The sequence below is a fragment of the Tupaia chinensis genome, unplaced genomic scaffold (genome assembly GCF_000334495.1).
Source record: "Tupaia chinensis unplaced genomic scaffold, TupChi_1.0 Scaffold000674_2, whole genome shotgun sequence".
Taxonomy (NCBI): Eukaryota; Metazoa; Chordata; class Mammalia; order Scandentia; family Tupaiidae; genus Tupaia; species Tupaia belangeri.
The window spans coordinates 3,242,897-3,265,519 of NW_006160198.1; the positions used below are offsets into that span (position 1 = coordinate 3,242,897).

Below are 22,623 nucleotides of genomic sequence, written 5' to 3' on the forward strand. Positions count from 1 at the left end.
AAAAAAAAAAAAAAAAAAAAGAATGACAAGTGAGGCTGTGGTGAAAAAGGAACCTTCCTATCTGTAGGTGGGAATGTAAATTAGTACAGCCACTGTGAAGAACAATATGGAGGTTCTTCAAAAATTTACAAGTAGATCTACCATATGATCTAATAACACTGCTCTTGGGTGTTTACCCAGACGATAGGAAAACAGTCAGAAAAACACTTGCACATCTGTGTTTATTACAGCATTATTCACAATTGCTAAGACTTGGAATCAAACCAAATGCCCCAGAACAGAAGAGTGGATTGAAAAATTGTGGCATAAATACACTATGGAATGCTACTCAGCCATTTAAAAAATAAATAAGTAAAAGAGATTCTGAAATTTGATACAAAGTGGATGAATATGGAAGTGGGCTGTTTGTTTTATCTTGTTTTTTGTTTTTATTTAAGTTTTTGCCATAGGGCACATGCACTCACTGGAGAGAGATAGCCAGAGGGAAAGTGGGAACTCACCCCTTCAGGGAGGATGGCCACGCTGCAATCCCTTCTCCTCCATTCTCCTCCTGGGCCCTTGAGCACCCTCACCCACATGCCTGGTGTGATTTTCAAGCTGCCAGGCCTGAGACCTCAAGTCTCAGGTGTGGGAGTCCAACACCTTAAGCAATATGCCACCAGCTGGACATAAATATATAAAACTTAGTGCTAAGTAAAGTGAGCCGGACTATGAAAGACCGACATGATATGTCTGCATTCAGTATATGCCAAAAGAAAAAAATAAGAAAATAAAAAAATGTTTAAAAAAAAGAAAAAAAATTATATATATGTATATATATGTATGTGTGTGTGTGTCTATACATGTGTGTCTGTACACACACAACAAAAGTCTGCACTCTGTGGCAGAAACTGAAAGACTGGAAGGTATAATAGCAGGGTGGGCAAGTGTAGATACCAGAGACAATATAGGAGGGGGTGGGTAATAGGAGGTGGGAAGGAGGTGATCAGGAAAAAAATATTTAACAGACATAAGAATGTGACGTCATCTGTTGATGATAATACATGTGGTAATATCTTTAACTTGATTGATATGCTGGGAAAAATAATTTTGTATGCTATAAAGATGTTCTAGGATTAAATGTAAAATTTTTAAATGTGTATATGTGTTTGTGTGTACATATACATATATGTATATGTGTGTGTATGTGTATACATATATAAACAATTTTAAAAAGGAAAAACAATACATAAAGACTTGAGCCAACCCTGTAGGGCAGTGCTTAAATTGGGAGCTGGATCCCATATGGCTGACTGCAGTTTGAGGTCTTGTTCTGGGGACTGGAAAAACATGCCAGGTGAGACCAGCAGATGATGTAATGGTTATGTCACTGGACTCCCATGTGGTCGACTATGGTTCAAGCCCTGGACTTGGTGGCTTAAAACTCATGACAGGTGCATGTGCCCAAAATTCCAAGAGGAGAATGGAGGAGAAGGAATTGTGGTATGGCCATCCCCCCAGGGGCGATTTCTCACTTTCTGTCTCTCTGTCTCTCTGGTGAGTGCACACACCCTGTAGCAAAAATCTCTCTTGGAAAAAAAAAAGAAAGAAAGAAAGAAAGAAAGAAAGAAAGAAAGAAAGAAAGAAAGAAAGAAAGGAAGAAAGAAAGAAAGAAAGAAAAAGAAAGAACGAAAGAAAAACATGCCAGGCACATGCATGTGAGTGCCCAAAATCCTGATGGAATGGAGAAATACAGGAAAAGGGATTGAAGCATGACCACACCCCACTGGAGGGTGATTTTTGTCTGGTGAGCACATGTCCCCTCTGGTAAAAAAAAAAACAAGCAACAACAAAAATAAATAAATAAATATATGTGTGTGTGCATGTACATATATATATGTGTGTGTGTATATATATATATATATATATAACAATGCCCTAAAGGCTCTTAAAGCCCCCATATTATCATCTTAGTAACAATAGGCATATTGAAATATTTAATTGAGTAAAACCAAATAAATAAAATATCTTTCTTTTAGATGTCAAAGAAGAAACATGGATAGGCCTTAAGAACATAAATGTACCAGCTTTATTCCAGTGGTCAGATGGTACTGAAGTTACTCTAACATATTGGGATGAGAATGAGCCAAATCTTCCCTACAATAAAACTCCAAACTGTGTTTCCTATTTAGGAAAGGTAAGAAACCTTGTCATTTATTTATATTCTATTGTCATACTTGATAATAATATTAAGATTACTTTAGTTGAGATATTTATATAAGCTAGGAAGGAAAATTCAAGGTAAGAGCCCGGTGTATTGTCTTTCAGTTAACTACTGAAAAAGGTAAATAAATAAAAGCAAGTACTAAATAAGCAACCCGCTTCCTGTCTAAGAGCATCTGCTCTGGTCTGAATCAGACCTAGAGACTTCCTTTAGAACTCAGATTCTTGAGCCACACTGTTTCTAATAACCTGCTTTCTCTCAGGACCAGGGCTTCCATACACCTCTCTGCCATCAATGTGATAGTTGACAAGTGCTCACGGTTTACCCGAAAGTATCTCATCTTCTAAATCTTTTCATTTTTTTATATTTTATTTATTTATTTTTAATTTGACCAGAGAGAGACAGAGAGAGAAAGAGAGAAAGGGAAAGTGAGGAAGTAAGCCACCAGGCCTGGGATGTAAACCATAGTCAGGCAGGTGGGAGTCCAGCACCTTAACCACCATGCCACATGCTGAACCCTTCATCTTCAAAATTTATGTTCAGATTAAGTTATATTAATCCTACTTTGAGAAGTGAAAAAATAATTTTCTTTTTATTTTGTTCAGTAGAATGCCTAAATATTTATTGAAGATATGTTAGTTAAGAGCCCAAAATAGCATATCCTAAACAAAAAAGATATATGTATCTCCATTTTCTTGTTTGCATCCATTTCCTATGAAATCCTAATTGGTTAGGAGATTGACTGCACCACTCAGACATCTGGAGAAACTTCAGTGGAAGCAGTAAGTGGTGTGTGTATTTAGAAGTGTTTCACTAGTGAAATGAATTGATATGTGTCACATTTGGGGCTCTATGTAAAAGGATATCCACGACGTCATCAGAAAAAGTACCAAATATGGAAATGAGGTGCTATGGGCAAAAGTGAACTGAGGGCATAGCTAGATGCATCCTAATGTCTCAATCTGACCCTTATCACATTTGACTTACTAAAATTTAATTTGAAGAAAGCAGAGTGACTTAGTCAATTAAGCAAAATTAATGATAAGTAGCATACTTGGAAGAGAGAAATTTCAAGTCTAGGCTGAAGTAGAGTCCAAAGGAACTTTTGATCTAGAATTTTTGGAGACTAACTATTCTAACCACCAAAATCAATCTATGTATGAGGAAACAGACAGATTAAATGGCATGCCTATAAGTTTTTAACCTGTAGACAAATTTTGCCATGTCTTATGGAAGAAGACTAGAATGTTGGCAACTCTTCATGGGTCTAAGTTCTCCTCTCCTCAACTTCTAGATTGAGTGGCATTTAATAGTCTATGGTTACTATTATAGAATAAATGAAATTCAGAGTGGGTTTGAGGTTAGGGCATCTGGATCTTATATGGCCAACTGTGTGGTTTGAGTCCTGGACCCAGCAACTTGAAAAAATTATACCAGGCACCTATGCACGTGTGAACAAAATCCTGAGAGGAGAATGGAGAAAGGATTGTTTTCAATCCTTGTATTCACCTATTTGTGAATTTCTATTAAAAAATTAAATCATTGAGGCTGGCAGGTGGTGCGGTGGCTGAGGGCATTGGATTCCCACATGACTGACCATGGTTTGAATCCCAAACCTGGTGGCTTGCTTTGCTTTCTTACTCTCTCTTACTCTCTCATGGCCATCCCTTCCTGAAGAGTCATTTCTCATTTTCTTTCTCTCTCTCAATCTCTCTCTTTGTCAATCTCTCTCTCTCTCTCTGCACATGCCCTATAGCATACTGAAAAAAAAAAGAAAGAGAGAGAGAGAAAAGGAAAGAAAGAACAAGAGAGAGAAAGAAAAAGAAATTTATTTGTAATGTGAACTTCAAGAGATCCTGAGATAACAAACTATGAGCCATAATCTTATAAGCCCGTTGGGTGGCATTTTCTAGGAGCGTGTTCTCATATTCATTCATTTATATTCACTTTCATTCTTTCTTTCATTGATTTTGTGAATTGAATTCTAAATATATAAGAAATTATTTCTTTGTAAACAATATTTTTGTTTTTCTTTTTCTTTTTATAGCTAGGTCAGTGGAAAGTTCAACCATGTGAAAAGAAACTTAAATATGTATGCAAAAAAAGGGGAGAAAAAATGAATGATACAAAGTCTGATAAAATGTGTCCTCCAGATGAGGTATGTAAACTTCCTGTGCAAATTTTTCTAAGCAGTATTATATCTTCTTGGTTAAGGTTGGTAGTTGAAACTTAAAGTATTCAGACTCGGAAAATAGAATCACTAGCATCTGTTTACATCAGAGCAAGACAAAAGACAGTGACTCATAGCATAGATGCTTTTACAGAAAGAAAAATTATTACCTATTTGTGAATTTCTATTAAAAAATTAAATCATTGAGGCTGGCAGTGGTGTGGTGGCTGAGGGCATTGGACTCCCACATGGCCGACCATCAAATCCCGAACCTGGTGGCTTGCTTTGCGCTCTCGCTCTCTCTCTCTTTCTCTCCCTCCCTCCCTCCCTCTCTCTCTAGTCAAATTAAAATAAATAAAGTTAAATAAAATAATTATTAAAAAATCATCATCTTCCATGCTGATATCTCTGCTTCCTCTACCAATATTATTCCTGTTCAAAAATAATTTCACCAACAGCTGCCATACTCTTGTGCATCACTAAAGGTAAAGAGAATTAATCCGTACCTTCCATCTGACACAGACTCACAATCTTGTGGAGCTTGTCTATGAATTTCATCCCACCTTTATCACCTATATGAATTCATTGACTGTGCTCTCACTTTCCGTGAGCAGTGAGAGCTTATCAATGTAAGAGAAACTTCCTTGTCAGAGGCCAAAATCATCAAGTTTGAAAAACAGTGTGACAATATTTCTCCTCTGACTTAGGGCTGGAAGAGACATGGAGAAGCCTGTTACAAGATTTACAAGGACGCGGTCCCTTTTGGAACAAACTGCAATCTGACTATCACTAGCAGGTGTGACCATCAGTAAACATGTACTAGTATATTTTCAGTGCTTGAGTACTTTAGCTAAACAATCCTCCAAAGAAAAAATTGTATCTTCGAATTAACTCAGTTATTGTACAACATTTATCTATTTGGCTATTCTTTTCTAGATTTGAGCAAGAATACTTGAATGACATGATGAAAAAGTATGACAAATCTCTAGGAAAATATTTCTGGACTGGCCTGGCAGATGCTGATTCACGTGGAGAATATAGTTGGGCAACTGTTGGTGGGACAAAGCAGGCTGTAACCTTTTCCAACTGGAATTTACTTGAGCCAGGTGAGTGAGTGCCTTGGCCTCTGAAGTGGTCGAATACAATGGCTAGTGAGATGCAGCATCCCTCCTGAATATCTTCCTCATTTACTTTTAAAATGTGAGGGAAATGATGCTCTTCAAGGCTGAACTGTACCGATGGAGTCATAAGTAGAGGCAGAGACTCTGTCTTTGCTTTAATTCTTGGGGATAAGCCAATGAAACAAGTTAGAAAACAGTTCTCCAAACCACTGTCTAAGTGTGAATTTGTTGTTGTGTTGTCGTTTTAATCTTTTTTTACCCTTTTTTTTTTTTTTATTTGGTCAGTGGGTACATATACTCTTCAGGCAGAGACAGAATATGAGAAAGTACCTCCCAAAAGGATATGATCATGCCTCAATCCCTTCTCCTCCATTTCTCCATCTTGTCAGCATGTTTTTCAAGCCAGCAAGGCCAAGATTCAAACAACAATCAGCCATATGGGATCCAACTCCTTTAACCACTAGACCACAGATCCAGCCTATTTTTTTGTTAAGTCTCAAACAGAATCTGGAAACTTCATTGTGAAGTTTTATCTTTCTGCTTCTTTCTCCATAATCAAATGTGTTTATTTCTGTTATTCTCAATGGACAAGAATTAAGAAAGCAATATATTATAGGCATTATTTATCCTGAACATTAATCTTTCTCCAAGTAGCCTTAAGCATTGACTATAATTTAACGTAGAATCAGAACATTTAAGACATATAAGATGTTAGATGTCCCTTCTAATTCTAGAGTTGAGAAAATAGAGGCTGAGAATGGTGTTTTATTTGGCAAAAATTATATGGTTAATAATTAGGTCATTAAATTAGTAAAATCTGGATCTCCTGATTTCCAAGCCAATGCTATTTGGAGGATTTTAACTTTGCGTAAGACAGCAGTTAGAAGGCATTTTGCTTTTATCCCTTTGAATCATTTCTGTTTTCTTATGCTGATCTAATACAGTTGTGAGGACCACTTTGTATAATACAGAAATTGGAACATGTGAGTTTATAATTGAACACAGTATTTGAAATAGAGAATGCCCACAAAATCCGTAACACAGGGTCATTACCATCAATATGAATATTGGTAATAAGAAGGTTATCTTTTTATTTACAGAAGAAGATAAATGATACAGATACTAATCTGACTAAATTTTATCTTAAATTAAAATTTTCTATTAGATAATAGAAATGAATTCTCTGATGGAGTAAAATTTGTCCTCATTACTTTCCAGTGTATATAACTCTTATTTTCTGCCCACTTCAGACACTATGGGGTAACGAAAAATGGAGTGTGGCCTTTTGCCAGACCTATGTGAGAATAAATCCCTACTTCACCACTCACTATGACTGTGGGCAAGTCACTTAATCTTCCATTGTAAGATGGATCTGGTTATACAAACTATCTTTTAATGTTGTTATGAATAAATAAAAGTATGGCTGTCATAAAATAAATAATCAACAAACCTGTGCTACACCTTACCTACTTCTACCTTTATGGTACCAGCCCTTTCTTTGAATCTAAAGCTGAGAGAGTTTGTTTTGAGATTTACTAAGCTACTTAAAAACTGCTCAGAGTAATTGAGCTAATTTGAACCACTATCCTGAGCAGCATGAGGGTTTAGGTACAGGTCTAGGAAGCACACTGCCAGAGTTCAAATACTAAGTCAACCATTTACTAATTCTGTGACCTTGAATAAGTAATTTCATCCTCAGTGTACTTCAGTTATGACATTTAAACCATTTAGGTTTGTTGGGCAGATTAGCTCATTTAATTCTTTTAGAGTAGTCTCTGACAAGTCATTAGCATTTCTCTGTATTACCCGTTGTCAATATTATCATCATCATCATTCTGAACAACACATTTCTTTCCTCTCTTTCAACCATTTTTTTCCTACTCTTCTCCCCATCTTAACTCAAATAAAGAATAGAAACACCAGAAAATGTTTGGACTTTAATTTACAATTTTAATTTTTAATTAACTTTCCAACTCAATCCCAGCTTCTCCAGGTGGGTGTGTGGCTATGTCTACTGGAAAGTCTCTTGGAAAATGGGAGGTGAAGGACTGCAGAAGCTTCAGAGCACTTTCAATCTGCAAGAAAATAAGTGGACCACTTAAGCCTGAGGAAGTAGCTCCCAAGCCTGACAGCCCCTGTCCTGAAGGATGGCATACTTTCCCCTCAAGTCTTTCATGTTATAAGGTAAAGTAACTTTTCCATTTAATCCTTCAGTGAGGTTTATTTTTCTACTAAGCTCATGTCCTTGTACAAATTGTGCTCCTCCCCATAGCCATATATAACCTAGCTGAAGTGTTGGAGAGCACAGAGTACTTAGCAGGGCATCATGGGACCTCTGTATCAGATAGCTCACTCCACACCCTGCATGTGTACAACCTGAAAGAACAAGGCCAGAGCCAGAACTGGCCTTTTCTGGAAAATTGGGTAAGATGTATGCCATATTGACACCATGTTCATGATTCTCATATCCTTCCAATTTTTATTGTCAAGCTAAGAGTTCTATTACTTCTTATGATTAAAAAAAAAAAATCAGGTGTGTGTCAGTTAGCTACTCCCACAAACCATCAGATATCACCCCAAAGTTCAGTGGCTGTGGACAAAAACATTTAGGTTCATATTCACAGATCTCTGGGCCAGTTAAGAGTTGAGTGGGCTTGGGACCAGCAGTTAGCATAATGGCTATGTCGCTGGACTCCCACGTAGTCAACCATGGTTTTAGTCCCGGACCTGGTGGCGTAAATTCATGCCAGGCGCATGTGCGTGTGTGCCCATTATCCTGAAAGGAGCATGGAGGAGAAGGGATTGCGGCATGGCCATCCCCCCTGGGGTTGGTTTTTTGCTTTCTGTCTCACTGTCTCTCTCTGTCTCTCTGGTGAGCACATGCGCCCTGTAGCAAAAACCTCTCCAAAAAAAAAGAGTTGAGTGGGCTTGGGACCAATAGTGGGTGTAATGGCTCTGTTGCTGGATTGCCATGTACGGTTAGAATCCCGGACCTGGTGGCGTAAACTCACACCAGGCACATGTGAGTGCATGCCCAAGATCCCAAGAGGAGAAACGTGGAGAAGGGATTGTGGCATGGCCATCCCCCCTGGGGGGGGGAGGGGGTGATTTCTTGCTTTCTATCTCTCTGTCTCTCTCTTTCTGGTGAGCGCACGTGCCCTATAGCAAAAACCTCTCAAAAAACAAACAAACAAAAAAATACAAATCAAAAAGAGTTGAGTGGGCTTGAATGGTCAGCTCTGCTTCCAACTGCAGTCAGCTGTGCAGGTTCCTGCCTTTGATTTGGAATCTGTCTTCAATTTAGCAGGACTTTGAATTTAAGGTTCTATGCTATGGACACTTGTTTTTCCTATGGTAAATCCCTGTAGCAAGAAGGCAAGACTAACCACTTAAGCACATTTAGGCTTCTGTTCACTTAACCTCCACTAATATCCCATTGATCACAGCAAGTACATGGTCCAGGCCACATCTAGGTGGTCTTTATCCACCAGGAGCCCACGGCAAGATCACATAATCATATTACAGGGAACAAAGGAATAAGGACCAGTCATTCAGCTAACCATTGTGTCATCTCCTTGTACTCCTCTCCGTCTTCCTCTTCTTTTTAGAAAATAATTAGCTCTTTTGGACTGAAATTTGTCATCATAAACCAAAGAAAACAGCCTGAAACATCAGGTTTTGTTTTGCCACCTTCTATCAACATTTGACATCTGTACAGAGTGCCCTTTGATTCTTCTTCCTCAGGTAGTCCTGTTCCTGTGCAGGTTGCAGTGTCTTATGTTCAGGGTTATATTGTTAGTACATTTCTTCACAAAAGTCCACTTACAAAGCGTTCACATGTATCTTTGTCTGCTGGTTCATTTTATCATCCAAGGTCCCAGGAATACAGGTGAACATGGTATCTGGTTGGAGCAGCTCCCAGCCTAGCTAAGGAAGGCCATCCATCTGACCGCAGTGGCTGGCACCTGTGCTGGCCTGTAGTTGATATACTCAACAGGCCCTGTCCACAGCTCAGTACATGTGCATTTATGTATGCCTTCAGTCTGCCAATCCGAAGCCATTTCAGAATTCCACATGTTTGACTTTAATTTACTTTAAAACTATGAAGACTTTATGACCATACCAGGAAACAACTTAATATTTTATATTGTTAAGGTATTCCATATAGAAAGAATTGTGAGGAAGAGGAACTGGGAAGAAGCTGAAAGATTTTGCCAAGCACTTGGAGCACATCTTCCTAGCTTCAGTCATGCGGATAAAATAAAGGAATTTCTTCACTTAGTAACGGACCAATTCAGGTAATACTTTTAGAATGGGAAATTTTAATGTCTTCTAAGTATTCAGAATTGATATGCTTTATTATCTAGAAGGTCACTCAGGTTTACCATTGCACAACATCCAGCACTCAGACACAAGACACTACGAGGGTTTCAAAGGTGAGCGAGACAGAGTACACAGCCTTCGTATAATTAAGTCCACTAGTGGGGAATATGATGAAAACTCTAGCACATTGGTAAGAAAGAGCCTTGGGAATTTAGAGGAGGAAGTGTTTCTGGAAAGTATAGTTAGAAGAAAATGTCATGAAAAAAGCTGGTTTTGGGAAAATAGGTAATAGTTTGAAAAGTAAGATCAAGCAGAAGAGCCAAAGAAAGCAATATAAGCAAAGGATGGAGATCAGAATGTACAGATAAGTCAAGGAGAAATGTGTCATGTCACTTAGCTAGAAAATGGCAGTTGAGTAGGAAATTGAAATTTTCTTGCATGCCATAGGAAGAGTTTGATCTTAAGTCAACAAGCAAAAAAACACAAAAAGTATGTGCATGTATTGGTAGGTAGATGAAGGGTTACTAATTAGAAAACTATTACAACTATTCTTGGGACCAGTAGATGGCGTAATGGCTACATCACTTGACTCCCATGTAGTCGACCGCAGTTTGAGTGCCGGATCTGGTAGCTTAAACTCATGCCAGGAATGTGTGCATGCGTGCCCAAGATCCCGAGAGAAGAATGGAGAAGAAGGGATTGCAGCGTAGCCATCCCTGAGGGGTTATTTCTCGCTTTCTGTCTATCTGGCAAGTGCAGACGCCCTATAGGAAACAAAAAATTACTACAACTACTCTGAAAATAAGGAAGTAATAAAAGATGTTATCAATGTTACAACCATTGTGTTTTGTTTTTTGTTTGGTTGGTTTTTGGTTTTTTTTTGGAGAGGTTTTTGCTATAGGGCGCATGTGCTCACAAGATAGAGAGAGGGAGAGACAGAGAGACAGAAAGCGAGAAATCACCCCCCAGGGGGAATGGTCACGCCGCAAAATCCCTTCTCCTCCATTCTCCTCTCGGGATCTTGGGCACACACGCACACGTGCCCAACATGAGTTTTAAGCCACCGGGTCCGGAACTCGAACCATGGTCAACTACATGGGAGTCCAGCGACATAGTCATTACACTAACTGCTGGTTCCCAGCCATTGTTATTTTGATGTTAGAGTGAAAGGCTTCCTCGATGATTTCCTGATGTCCTGAAAGACAGTGTGGAGAAATGTAAGCCAGGTGATTCTTTTAGGGGAAGAAAATTTCTCTAAAGCTTTGGGGACAATCATGGGGGACTTTAACTCATATGCATTAATTTCTTTTTTTCTACCTTCATTTTCTGAATAGAAAAAAAGACCCAAATCTATAAATCAAGTATCTAGCATATATCAATACCAGGTAAAATTATGGAAAATAAGCTGCCACTTAAAGATACCCTAGTAAATACCTTCTTAATCATTTTGAGTTAAGTAAAACCCCAAAGAAAAACTGCAAAAAAGAAAAAAAACAGGTCATGAAAACACAAAGAAACTGCAACTAACCTTCCTCTTAGGAACATTAAATAAAGGAGTTATTTAAAGACTGACATCTAAAGAGATTTGAGATTTAAAAAGTTTGTAATGTATTAATTTTAGTTTCAATTAACTTCATTTCTGAAGAGATTAATTGGTATAAACCACCTATGACCGCTTCTTGGAAAATCATTTCAGACAAATTCTAACTGTAAAATGAATAAAACAACCAGGAACACATAAGTAGGTAGTTTATTATAATAGAATGGAAGGAAGAATACAGTATAAAAACATAACCCCAAGTCTAAATAATTATAACATATGTAATTATAAAAACAGAAATAAAACTATCCTGAAAAAGAAACATAAAAATATTGCAATAAAATACCCAAAGACTTAATTTATTCACTATCAGTTTTAATTAAGTCCAAGTCTCCTTCTTTGCTCAATAATAAAAGACTTGAAACAAATCTTGCCAATTAGTATCTCTCCAGCACAAAGAGTGTGATCAATCTAGCTTTTAATGTAAACAGTATAATTTTTACCCTTTTATAGGATGCTTGCCCCTCTGCTTGATATGTTAAAAATATTTACACATTTTAAGTATTGTCTTTTATCGCGCAGGGGATTAATTCCAAATAAGATAAACAGTAATGGTAACAGGGATCCTTAGCTTTTTCTGACCTTCATGGAAATGCATTTAATAATGCTTCATCAAGTGTGATATGGCTATTGGTTTGACCTGTTCTTAATTTAATAAAAATGCTTATATGTATTATATTTATGAATTATATTAAGTATACCTTATGTTTGTATACTAAGTCAGGAATGAATAATGAATTTTACCAGAGGTGTTTCCAGCACCTAATGAGATAAGCCCATGATATTTGACTCGAGACTATTAACTCAATAGCTATGTGCATTACCATGGGACATGCACACAATATAAGCAAGTTAAGTGGGTCAGGAAGTAATAAATTAGGGACTACCGCAAATTGGAGAGTGATGCTCATCTCAGTGGCCACCAGCTACTTAGCACTAACTTATTCATTGCAATATGAAAATGTTGCTAATTGCTTTAAGTTTTAAAGAAATGGATTTTGAAATTTCTTGATTTTATAGCATGTGGTTCTCCTTCCTCCCAGGAAAAGAACAATCCTCCCTAAAATGTTAATTTCAAGCAGGACAATTTATTGGCCCCTAAATCTCAAGCTTGACACACACAATATCACGTTGTCTAAGTAAACTATTTTTAAGTAAAATGCTAATATAACAAATAAATTCTAGCTGCCGAGCAAGAGGTTGGAACCAGAACAGGGAGCCATGGTTAAGTGCTAGGCAATGAGGTTATAGATATTTGTGGAAAACAATGGTAGAAAACATTGTACTAGCATCTATGACAGAAAGGACTATAAAGAGCATTTATATACAGAATGAATTATACTCAAAACCAAAACTAATGTGAGGTAGTTAAAGAACTCTTCTTAATTTATTTCTTTGTTTCTGATCACACTTATTTAGTACCCCTTTGTTAAAAAAACTAGTATAAATTAATTATGTAAAATTTGGAAAATATAAAAAAGGATAATGAAGAAAATAAAAATCACCTCAAACCCTAGCTCCTACTTATAAACATAGCTAACATTCAGTGTAAAACGTTTCCATTTTCTTCCATTTCTATACATACAGGTTTTATAAGATTAATTTTTTACAGAGTATTCTATCTTTACTTTTCTTCTAGCTACAAAAATAATGCATAGTGAATTTAGAAAATAGAAAAGCACAAAAGAAAAAACAAATCTCTCTAAGCCCTTCAACTCGTAGGAGCCATCATTTCTTTGTCCTTTATCCTGGCAGCAAACACAATGACTTATTAAGCAGTCTATGTTGTCTGCTTAACAAGTGCTTCATTAATAAAGAGACTGTTTGCCTGCACTCTACTTAAAGAACACATTCTAAAACCAAAATTGTAATTGTGGCTTAAAGGAAAGGAAGGAAGCAAACCTATTTATATTAGAAAATGTCTCTAAAGCTTGCTTCTTGAATGCTCTAGCTTTTTATTGCACGAATTGACCTTTCTCAGCAAGATGTCCATTGCCCAAATTGTACACTGCATACCAAGGAGTTAAGTCAGATTATTGCTATACTTCTTACAATCTAAATTCCACATCTCTATTTGTATTTCAATGAAAAGGATTCATGGTGCACAAGTCATTAAGGCTCTAAGATCTCTGCAACTCTTAAAGGCAGCTCAACAGGGAAAGCCATTGTAGAGCAAAAGTAGTCATAGGATTAGAAAAGAAAGCCTTGTTTGCAATGCCATTGCCACTGTGTACACTACCTCCTGTGATCTGGCATGAATGGATTTAGATATAAATCTAAGGCTTTGCAGACTAAGGCCCTCATCAAATAGTATTTATTGGGGGTTATGGGTGAGGTACTGTTTTCCTCAGCGACCAGATGCAGCAGGAAATTTGATTAAGGATATTCGCCTTTAATGCAATGTTTTCTCTACCTAATAGCCTTAAAACTATATACTGGGCCAGCAGGTGGCATGGTGGTTGGGTTGCTGGATTCCAACATGGCAAACCATGGTTCGAGATCCAGATCTGGTGGCTTGAAAATCACAACAAATAAGTAGATAGATTAATGAGTAAATAAGTAAATGCTTTTTTTAAAAAAAACTATATATTTAGTGCTTGGAGTAGAAATTTATAAAGAGAGAGAAAATTTCAGTTTGACTTGATATTCCAGTTATATCAGGTGCATTTCCCCCTCAAATTTTCTAAAACCTACATTGGAGATGTGCAATTATTAATGTGGCTTTCAATTTCTTCTTCATTTTATCTGCCTACAGCTAAATCAGGGTAAACCAGGAACAAGTTACAATTCAGGAAATATGTTCTACCTTTGACCGCACACTTTAAAAAAAGGAAAAAGTAGCTACTATTTTCTGTATTTATGACACACTAGTGAATCCCTTGAAATGAGGCAGAAAAAAGTAAATTTCTATGTTGAAATGAAGTTCAATCTCAGAAAGTTGCGATGATTAGAAATTTTAGACAATTTGTTAAATTCTTTGCTCTGGGTTTTCTGAAAGATGTAACAAAGGAACCAGAAATGTGTTTAAAAACAGAGAAGTTTCTAAGTGGGAGGAAAGGGAGCCATTGGCTGAGAGAAGATTTGACAGGAAATTGAGGGGCCTAGAAATGTTGAGAATGACTTCTAAAAAAGTTGCCAGTGGGAGCATCTTAAATGCAGGTCATGAATGATATTTGATCATCTTCCAAGTTGTACTTTTGATTGTGTAAAGAAGGTAAAATATCTAATACTTGCTTTAGTGAAACACAAAATGCTGTACAAATTCCCCAGATCCAGATATATAAAGTGTAAATATTTGGGAGAAATGAAGTTATGTCTCCAAGTAAATATAAAGAAAAAATTTATTTCCTTTTTATTTTATCCATCTGATTGTAATTGTGCTATATATGGCAATTGTCTAGACCCCATGGTGTAGAAATTCAACACTTGTGCAATATTAGACATCCAGAAGCTTTATAAGAAAACTTATTAGTTGAAGACATGAACCGTTAATTCCTTGTAGTTACTTACTATAATTTCTACTGCTATAAAACAATACCTGAGACTTGGTAATTTGTACAGAAAATAAATTTATTTCTTGCAATTCTGAAGGCTGGGCACACCAAGAGTATGGTGATGCTGGTGAAGGCCTTCTAGTTGTATCGCTCTATGGTGAAAGAATAGAAGGGCATACAAAAGAAAAACCACAAGGCTTGTTGTGTAACAACCCACTTTCCTGATAACTAATTCACTTTTGTGGTAATGGCCTGAATCCATTCATAAGGATGGAGTCCCCAGGACCTAGTCCCTTCTTAAGGTCCTTCCTCTTACTGTCATTACAGTGGCAATTAAATTTGAACATGAGTTTCAGAGATGACAAACACTCTAACCATACCAACTACTAAATTTAAACTGGACTTCATTATCTGCACTGAATTCATCTTAATACACAAATTGGTGATCATTCTCTATGAAAGAAACAGAATAGGGGCTGGCAGGAAGCATGGTTGTTAAAGGCACTAGATTTTCACATGTCCAACTGTGGTTCGAGTCCCAGACCTGGTGGCTTGCTTTCTCACTTTCTCTCTCTCTCTCTCTCTCTCTCTGTTCCTCTCTGGAAAACTTAAAATAAACAAACAAATAAATAAAGTTAAATAAAATAATTCTTTTTTTAAAAAAAGAAAGAAAGAAACTGAGTAACAATAAAAACCCAAAGGGGCAGACTTCATTTCCATTTCAATAAGTTGAAAAACTTGAGGTTGAAAAATGAAAAAGTACTTAGTGATTTTTAAAAATGAAGGGATGTTCAATAAAGGAAAGAGAAAAGAAAAGCAACTATTGTATTAAACCAAGAAAAATTAATTTAAAATTGTTTGCTTTGGCCTTTGATTTGCTAGCAAATTTTGTAAAAATGCAAACTTAAGTTTCCCAGTAGTCTGTTAGCTGTACATTCCTTATATTGCATATTATATGCTATTGAGTTTGAGAAGACAGATAGTTTTCAGAGTTGGATCCTATTCCTTCCCTAATATGTATTTTACATGTAAATACAACACTTACATATATGTATGTATTATGTAGGCATATATATATATGCTGATCATACCTATCATGTGCCAACAAAAGGTCACATTATATGGACTACAACTGGTGTATTTATTAAGACCTAAAATGTGTATTAAATTCTAGGGAATATTTTCAAGTGATGTTAGAGACAGGGAAAATTTTCTATGGCTATAGCACTTCTATTTATGCTCAATTTCTCTCCCTGGCTAGAGCATAAGTTCATCTGAGGGGAACAGATCACTTAAATGTATGTTTCTGCCTCCATATGTTTGTGTAGATAGTCTTCCTTGGAATGCCTTTTTTCCCCTCCCTGAATATTGGCTCATGGTAAGCACTCAAATTATAGCTAGAAGGAAACATCAGCCATTCTCTGAAAACTTTTTGTCCTTCCAAACTCATGAAGTTGTTTCCTCACTGACTGTAGTTCACAATAACTTCTCCTTTCTCTGGATTTGGTAGTGCTTAAAATTTATGCAAGTTGTTTAATAGATTTCATAAACGGTCTTAGCATATTTTTTGTTCATATCTTGTCTCCTTGACTTTTTTATATTCTATTTGAGGGTAAGTATTAGGTTTATACTTCTCTGTGTCATCATTGCACCTAGCTCAATGCCTTATATATAAAATTTTAACATTTATGAGTATTAAAGATAATCACTTAAGTAATTGCTTAATTATATTTCTCTGGCATATTTATTTGCCATTTAGAAAATAACTCAATTACTCGTTTACTTTAAATGTAAGGGATATTAAGAATTAAATTATTTTTAAATCTTGTTTAATAAAAATTCAGCCAAGTGATTTGTTCTGTATTTTGAGGAGTAGAAATTTGATAATGTTTTATGAAAATGCCACTGTTGTATTTTGACTATATCTGAAAACATTGTCTAATATTGAAACACTTTGGTGAAAGTTTTGGAATAACTTCCATTTTTCTTTCTTTCAATGTTCAAGGCAGAATAGTCTGCCTTTCATACAAGGAAAGCAATTTAAAATGTACTTTTGGAAAACGTATAATACTTTCTATAGCTACCTATATTAAAAGTTCTCTTTGATTTAAAAAGACTCCTTTATGGTGCTTGAAGCTGTGCTTTTCAATCAGTGACAAGAATTACTAAATAAACCTGGGACCACCAGTTAGCGTAGTGGCTATGTCGCTGAACTCCCATGTAGTTGATCGCAGTTCAAGTCCTGGACCCGGTGGCTTAAACTCACGCTGGGCGCATGTGCGTGCATGCCCAAGATCCAGAGAGGAGAATGGAGAAGGGATTGCAGAGTGGCCATCCCCCCGGGGTGTGATTTCTTGCTTTCTGTCTCTCTGGCGAACGCACACGTCCTATAGCAAAAACCTCTCCAAAAAAAAATTTTTTTAAAAAGAATTACTAAATAAACCTAACAGGGTTTTAGACATGTAAATGCTAAATATTTTTTACCAGTGTTGTTTTCAAATTCTTTAACACTTCCTTTTTACATAGTGGCCAGCGATGGCTATGGATAGGTTTGAATAAAAGAAGTCCAGATTTACATGGATCCTGGCAATGGAGTGATCTTACACCAGTAAGTTAAAATTTTTTTTGCTTTAGATAATATGAAAGAAGTATTTGTTTCAATAACAAACAATGTATTATTGTTAAATAATACTTCCACATATTAAATTCATATGGAACCATGAAAGACCCTAAGTCACCAAAGCAATATTGGGCAAAAGCTGCAGACATACTATCTGGCTTGAAAATATATTACAAAGCTAATGGGGCCGGCAGGTGGTGTGGTGGTTAAGGTGCTGGACTCCCACATGGACAACCATAGTTCAAGTCTCAGACGTGGTGGCTTGTTTTCTTACTTTCCCCTTCTCACTCTTTCTCTCTCTGTGTCTCTTTGGTCAAATTAAAAAATAAATAATAATAACAAAATTAAATAAAGAAATATTTTTTTAAAAAGAAAACATATCAGAAAGCTATAATAACCAAAGAGCATGGTACTGGCATAATAACAGATACATAGACCAATGGAACACAGCAGAGTCCAGGAGTAAATCCACACATATATGGTCAATTGATTTTTGGTAAAGATATCAAGACCACACATTGACGAAAGGAAAAGATCTTCAATAAATGGTACGGGGAGGGAACCAGCAGTTAGCGTAATGGCTATGTCGCTGGACTCCCACGTAGTCGACCGCGGTTCGTGTCCCAGACCCGGTGGCTTAAAACTCACGCCGGGTGCGTGTGCGTGCGTGCCCAAGATCCCAAGAGGAGAATGGAGGAGAAGGGATTGCGGCGTGACCATCCCCCCTGGGGGGTGATTTCTCGCTTTCTGTCTCTATGTCTCTCTCTGTCTGTCTGGCGAGCGCACACGCCCTACAGTGAAAATCTCTAAAACAAAATAAAAATAAAAAAAATAAATGGTACGGGGAAAACTGGAACCCCACATACAAAAGAATGAAATTAGACTCATACCTCACACCATATGTGAAAATAAACCCAAATGAACTTAAACACTTAAATGTAAGACCCAAAATTGTGAATTTACTAGAAGAAAACACAGGTAAGGCTCAATGGCATTGGTCTGTGCAATGATTCTTTGGTTATAACCCCAAAAGTATAGGCAACAAAAGCAAAAATAGACAACTAAGATTATTTTAAACTAAAAAGCTCCTGCATGAGACAGGAAACAGTCAACAAAGAGACAACCTACAGAATGAGGGAATATTTTTTGCAAACTGAAAGGTTAATATCCAAAATATATAAAGAACTCAACAACTTAATATCAAGAAAAGAACCCAATTTAAAAATAGTCAAAAGACCTGAATAGAGCTTTCTCAAAAGAAGACATGTAAATAATAAACAAGTATGTAAAAAATATTCAATATTACTAATCAAAAAGGTGCAAATTAAACCACAATGAAAGACCAATAGGTAATGTAGAGGTTAAGACACTGGATCCCTCATGGTTAACTCCATGGTTTGAGTCCCAGACCTGGTGGCTTAAAAATCACTCCAAGCAGGGATCAGCAGGTGGTGCTTATGGTGCTAGACTCCCACCTGCTGAGTGCGGTTCAAGTTCCAGACCTGGTGGGACGCATGCCCAAAATCCCAGGAAGAGAATGGAGAAGAAGGGATTGCAATGTGTTCATATCCCCAGGGGGTGATTTCTCCCTTTCTCTCTCACTATCTCTCTCTGTCTCTATCCAGAGAGTGCACACACACACTTAAAATCACTCCAGGTATGTGTGTGAGTGTGCCCAGAATCCTGAGAGGAGGCTGGAGGAGAAAGGATTGCAATGAGGCCATCTCATCTAGGAGTGGTTTTCTGTCTCTCTCTCCCTCTTTCTCTGTGGTGGACATTCATACCGTATAGCAAAACTTAAACACACACACAAATACACAAACACAAATACACACCTCATACCTGTTAGGATGGGTATCATCAAAAAGTTAAAAGGTAATAAGTGTTGTCAAAGATATGGCAGAAAGGAAACTCTTGCACTATTGGTGGGAACATAAATTATTATAGTCATCATAGATAACAGTATGGGGGCCTGTAGATGGCATAGCAATTACATCATTGGACTCCCATATGGCTGACTACAGTTCAAGTCCTGGGCCCAGTCCAGATAACTGATGTCAAAACTTCTTAAAAAAAAAAAAAAGTATGGAGATGCCTCAAAAAATTAAAGATAGTATTAACTATATGATTTAGCAATCCTATAGCTAGGTATAAAAGGAAATGAAGTCATTTATGTCAAGGGAATCTCTGCACACCCATGTTTATTGCAGCATTATTCACAATAGCCAAACTATGCAATCAACCTAAGTTTTACCTGACCTATAAATGAATGGATAAAGAAAATGTGGTATACATACATAGGAATACTACTAGCCTATAAAAAAGAAGGACATCCTACCATTTACAATAACATGAATGAATTGGAGAACATTATGTTAAATGAAATAAGCCAGTCACAGAACGACAAATACTGCATGATCTCACTTAATATGCAGAATCTTAAAAAGTTGACTCATAGAACTAGAGACTAAAATGGAGGTTACTAGAGGGGCAGTAAGGGGAGGGTGTGAGCTACGGACCAAAGGATACAAAACTTCAGTTAGAGAGGAAGAATAAGTTTAAGTAACCTCTTGTACAGCATGGTGAGTATACTTAAAAATAATATAGTGTATTCTTTAAAAAATGCTCTGAGAATGAATATTAGTTGTTCTCACCACAAAAATGATAACTATGGGGCCAGTCTCATTGCTTAGTTGTTAAAAGAGACCAGATTTCATATAGACCACTGTGGTTCGAATACTGGCCCCTGCAGCTTGAAAAACATTCTGGTCTGTGTGAACATGTGCCCCAAATCCTGACATGGTGATGCAAAGAAGGGATCACAGTATGACCACGCTCCATTGGGAGATACTTTCTCCTGTCCCTCAGACTCTCTGAATCACTGTCACTGTCTGGTGAGCACATGTGTGCCTTTGGCAACTAAAAAAATGATAATTATGTGAGGTAATGCTTACGTTAATTAGCTAAATCTAGTCATTTCACAATGTATACATACTTTAAATATCATGTTGCACAAAATAAACACATACAATTTATCTGGCAATTTAAGAAATTAAATAAAAAATACATCAACAGGGACCAGCAGGTGGCATGGTGGTTAAGGCACTGGATTCCCACATGGCCAACTATGGTTTGAGTCCTGGACCCAGCAGATTGAAAAGCACTCCAGACACATGTGTGTGCATGCCCAAAATCCTAAGAAGAGAATAGAGAAGGGATTGCAGTGTGTCCATCCCCCCTGATAGGGTGATTTTTTTACTTTCCCTCACTCTGTCTCTCTCTGGCAAGTACATGTGCCCTGTGGCAAAATAATAATAATAAATAATCATTAAAATTATAAATATACATCTTTATTAAAATAGAAATAGATTAACATAATGCAGTGAGGAAAAGAAGTTATTAATCACATTTTTATTTTTAAAAATCCACATTTATAGTCTCTTTAGACATAATCTAAATAAATAGATAATAAGTAAAAACATTATATAGCTACAATATCACCTTGGGTGACAAATCTTTTTTTCAAAGCATTTCTGATGCTTTTTAAAATTGCCTTTTTAAAGATAAAGAGAAATTTTTGTTATGTAAAAATATGAGAATTACATTTTTAAAATCTCTTCTTTTTTTAATTTGCCAGAGGGCACTGTGCTTACCAGAGACAGAGAAAGAGAGGCTGGGGGAAAGTGAGAACGCACCCACCGTATGGGGGATAGCCATGCCACAGTGTCTTCTACTCCATTTCTCCCTTCTTTTAGGATTTTGGGCACACACAGATAAGCACCCAGCATGCATTTCAAACCACCCTGTCTGAGACTTGACCGGTCAGCCATATGGGATCCAGCTGCTTCAACTACTGGTGGGCTCAAAAAGAAAAGTCTTTATTAGAGAAAATAATTTGCTTAGGGAGCCTTTAAAAGAACACTTAAATATTATTTCAAACATTTTCATTTTTCTTTTTGTTTTTACATTATACACATATTTTTATTGTATACACATTAGGTACACAGTTAAAAAATTAAAATCCTACTCTAGAAAGAGACTATAATGAATAGAACAAAAATATAACAAGTGGAATGAACCTAAGCAAGACTTAGTATATGATCTTCAACTACATTCATATTATATACATCATTTTAAAGCAATCTTTTACTATTAAAAATTCATGTATTCAGAGTATAGAGCTGATAGATACATGCTATTTAAGTATTAGTCTGGGACCTTATAAAACAATTTTACTGGTGGTATTATATTTGTGGAGAGAAGGAAACTATTTACTATGTGTAAATTTTACATTTTTCTACAGAGAGGTTTTAGGTAATACTTATAGAAGCAAAATTATTTTCAACTTGTCAATATTTGCCCTCAGTACCACTGTGTCAATTCATTTTGTACTCTTTCTTTTTCTTTTTTTTTTTTTGGAGAGGTTTTTCGCTATAGGGCACTGCGCTCGCCAGACAGACAGAGACAGAGAGACAGAAAGCGAGAAATCACCCTCCCAGGGGGGATGGCCACACCGCAATCCCTTCTCCTCCAGTCTCCTCTCAGGATCTTGGTCACACACGCACACACGCCCGTCGTGAGTTTAAGGCACCGGGTCCGGGACGCGAACCGTGGTTGACTAAGTGGGAGTCCAGAGACATAGCCATTACGCTAACTGCTGGTCCCCATTTTGTACTCTTTCTAAATGTAAAACTCCTTGATTTTTATTTTCAAATCGGAACATATCCAGTATTAGTTAATCATATAACTAGCATTTTAACACATACAAAATAAAAGTCTTTTGTGAGCTCTTAATTTCTGATTCCAGTGGCGAACTTAACACACCATTAACCTCCACTATGACACTGTGACTTCCTTTGTTTGGAGACCATGACCTTATAACACTTTCTAAGTTCTCTCATGATTTAGCATCCCAATATTTAAAAATAAAAATTGTAAAAAAGATGAAAAAGTTTTCTTTCTGTGGCATAGGAACACAATTGAGTTATTAAAGCTGCCTGAATTACATCTAAATTGCAAATATGTATACATCAGTCTTAAATTCTCAAGCCTCTCTGTATTTTCAGGTGTCCACTATTGTCATGGAAAATGA

The 22,623-nt window shown here is 36.7% G+C and overlaps 1 protein-coding gene across 1 annotated transcript in view; it reads left to right on the forward strand.

Annotated features, from left to right (window-relative positions):
- LY75 (lymphocyte antigen 75) overlaps positions 1–22,623 on the forward strand; it is a 192,109-nt gene that overhangs the window by 40,460 nt on the left and 129,026 nt on the right. The window contains exons 8-14 of the mRNA XM_027776510.1: positions 2,019–2,176; positions 4,251–4,361; positions 5,081–5,169; positions 5,310–5,479; positions 7,479–7,678; positions 9,650–9,792; positions 17,438–17,521. Of these exons, the coding sequence (XP_027632311.1) occupies positions 2,019–2,176; positions 4,251–4,361; positions 5,081–5,169; positions 5,310–5,479; positions 7,479–7,678; positions 9,650–9,792; positions 17,438–17,521 (955 nt within the window). The remainder of the gene's footprint in view (positions 1–2,018; positions 2,177–4,250; positions 4,362–5,080; positions 5,170–5,309; positions 5,480–7,478; positions 7,679–9,649; positions 9,793–17,437; positions 17,522–22,623) is intronic.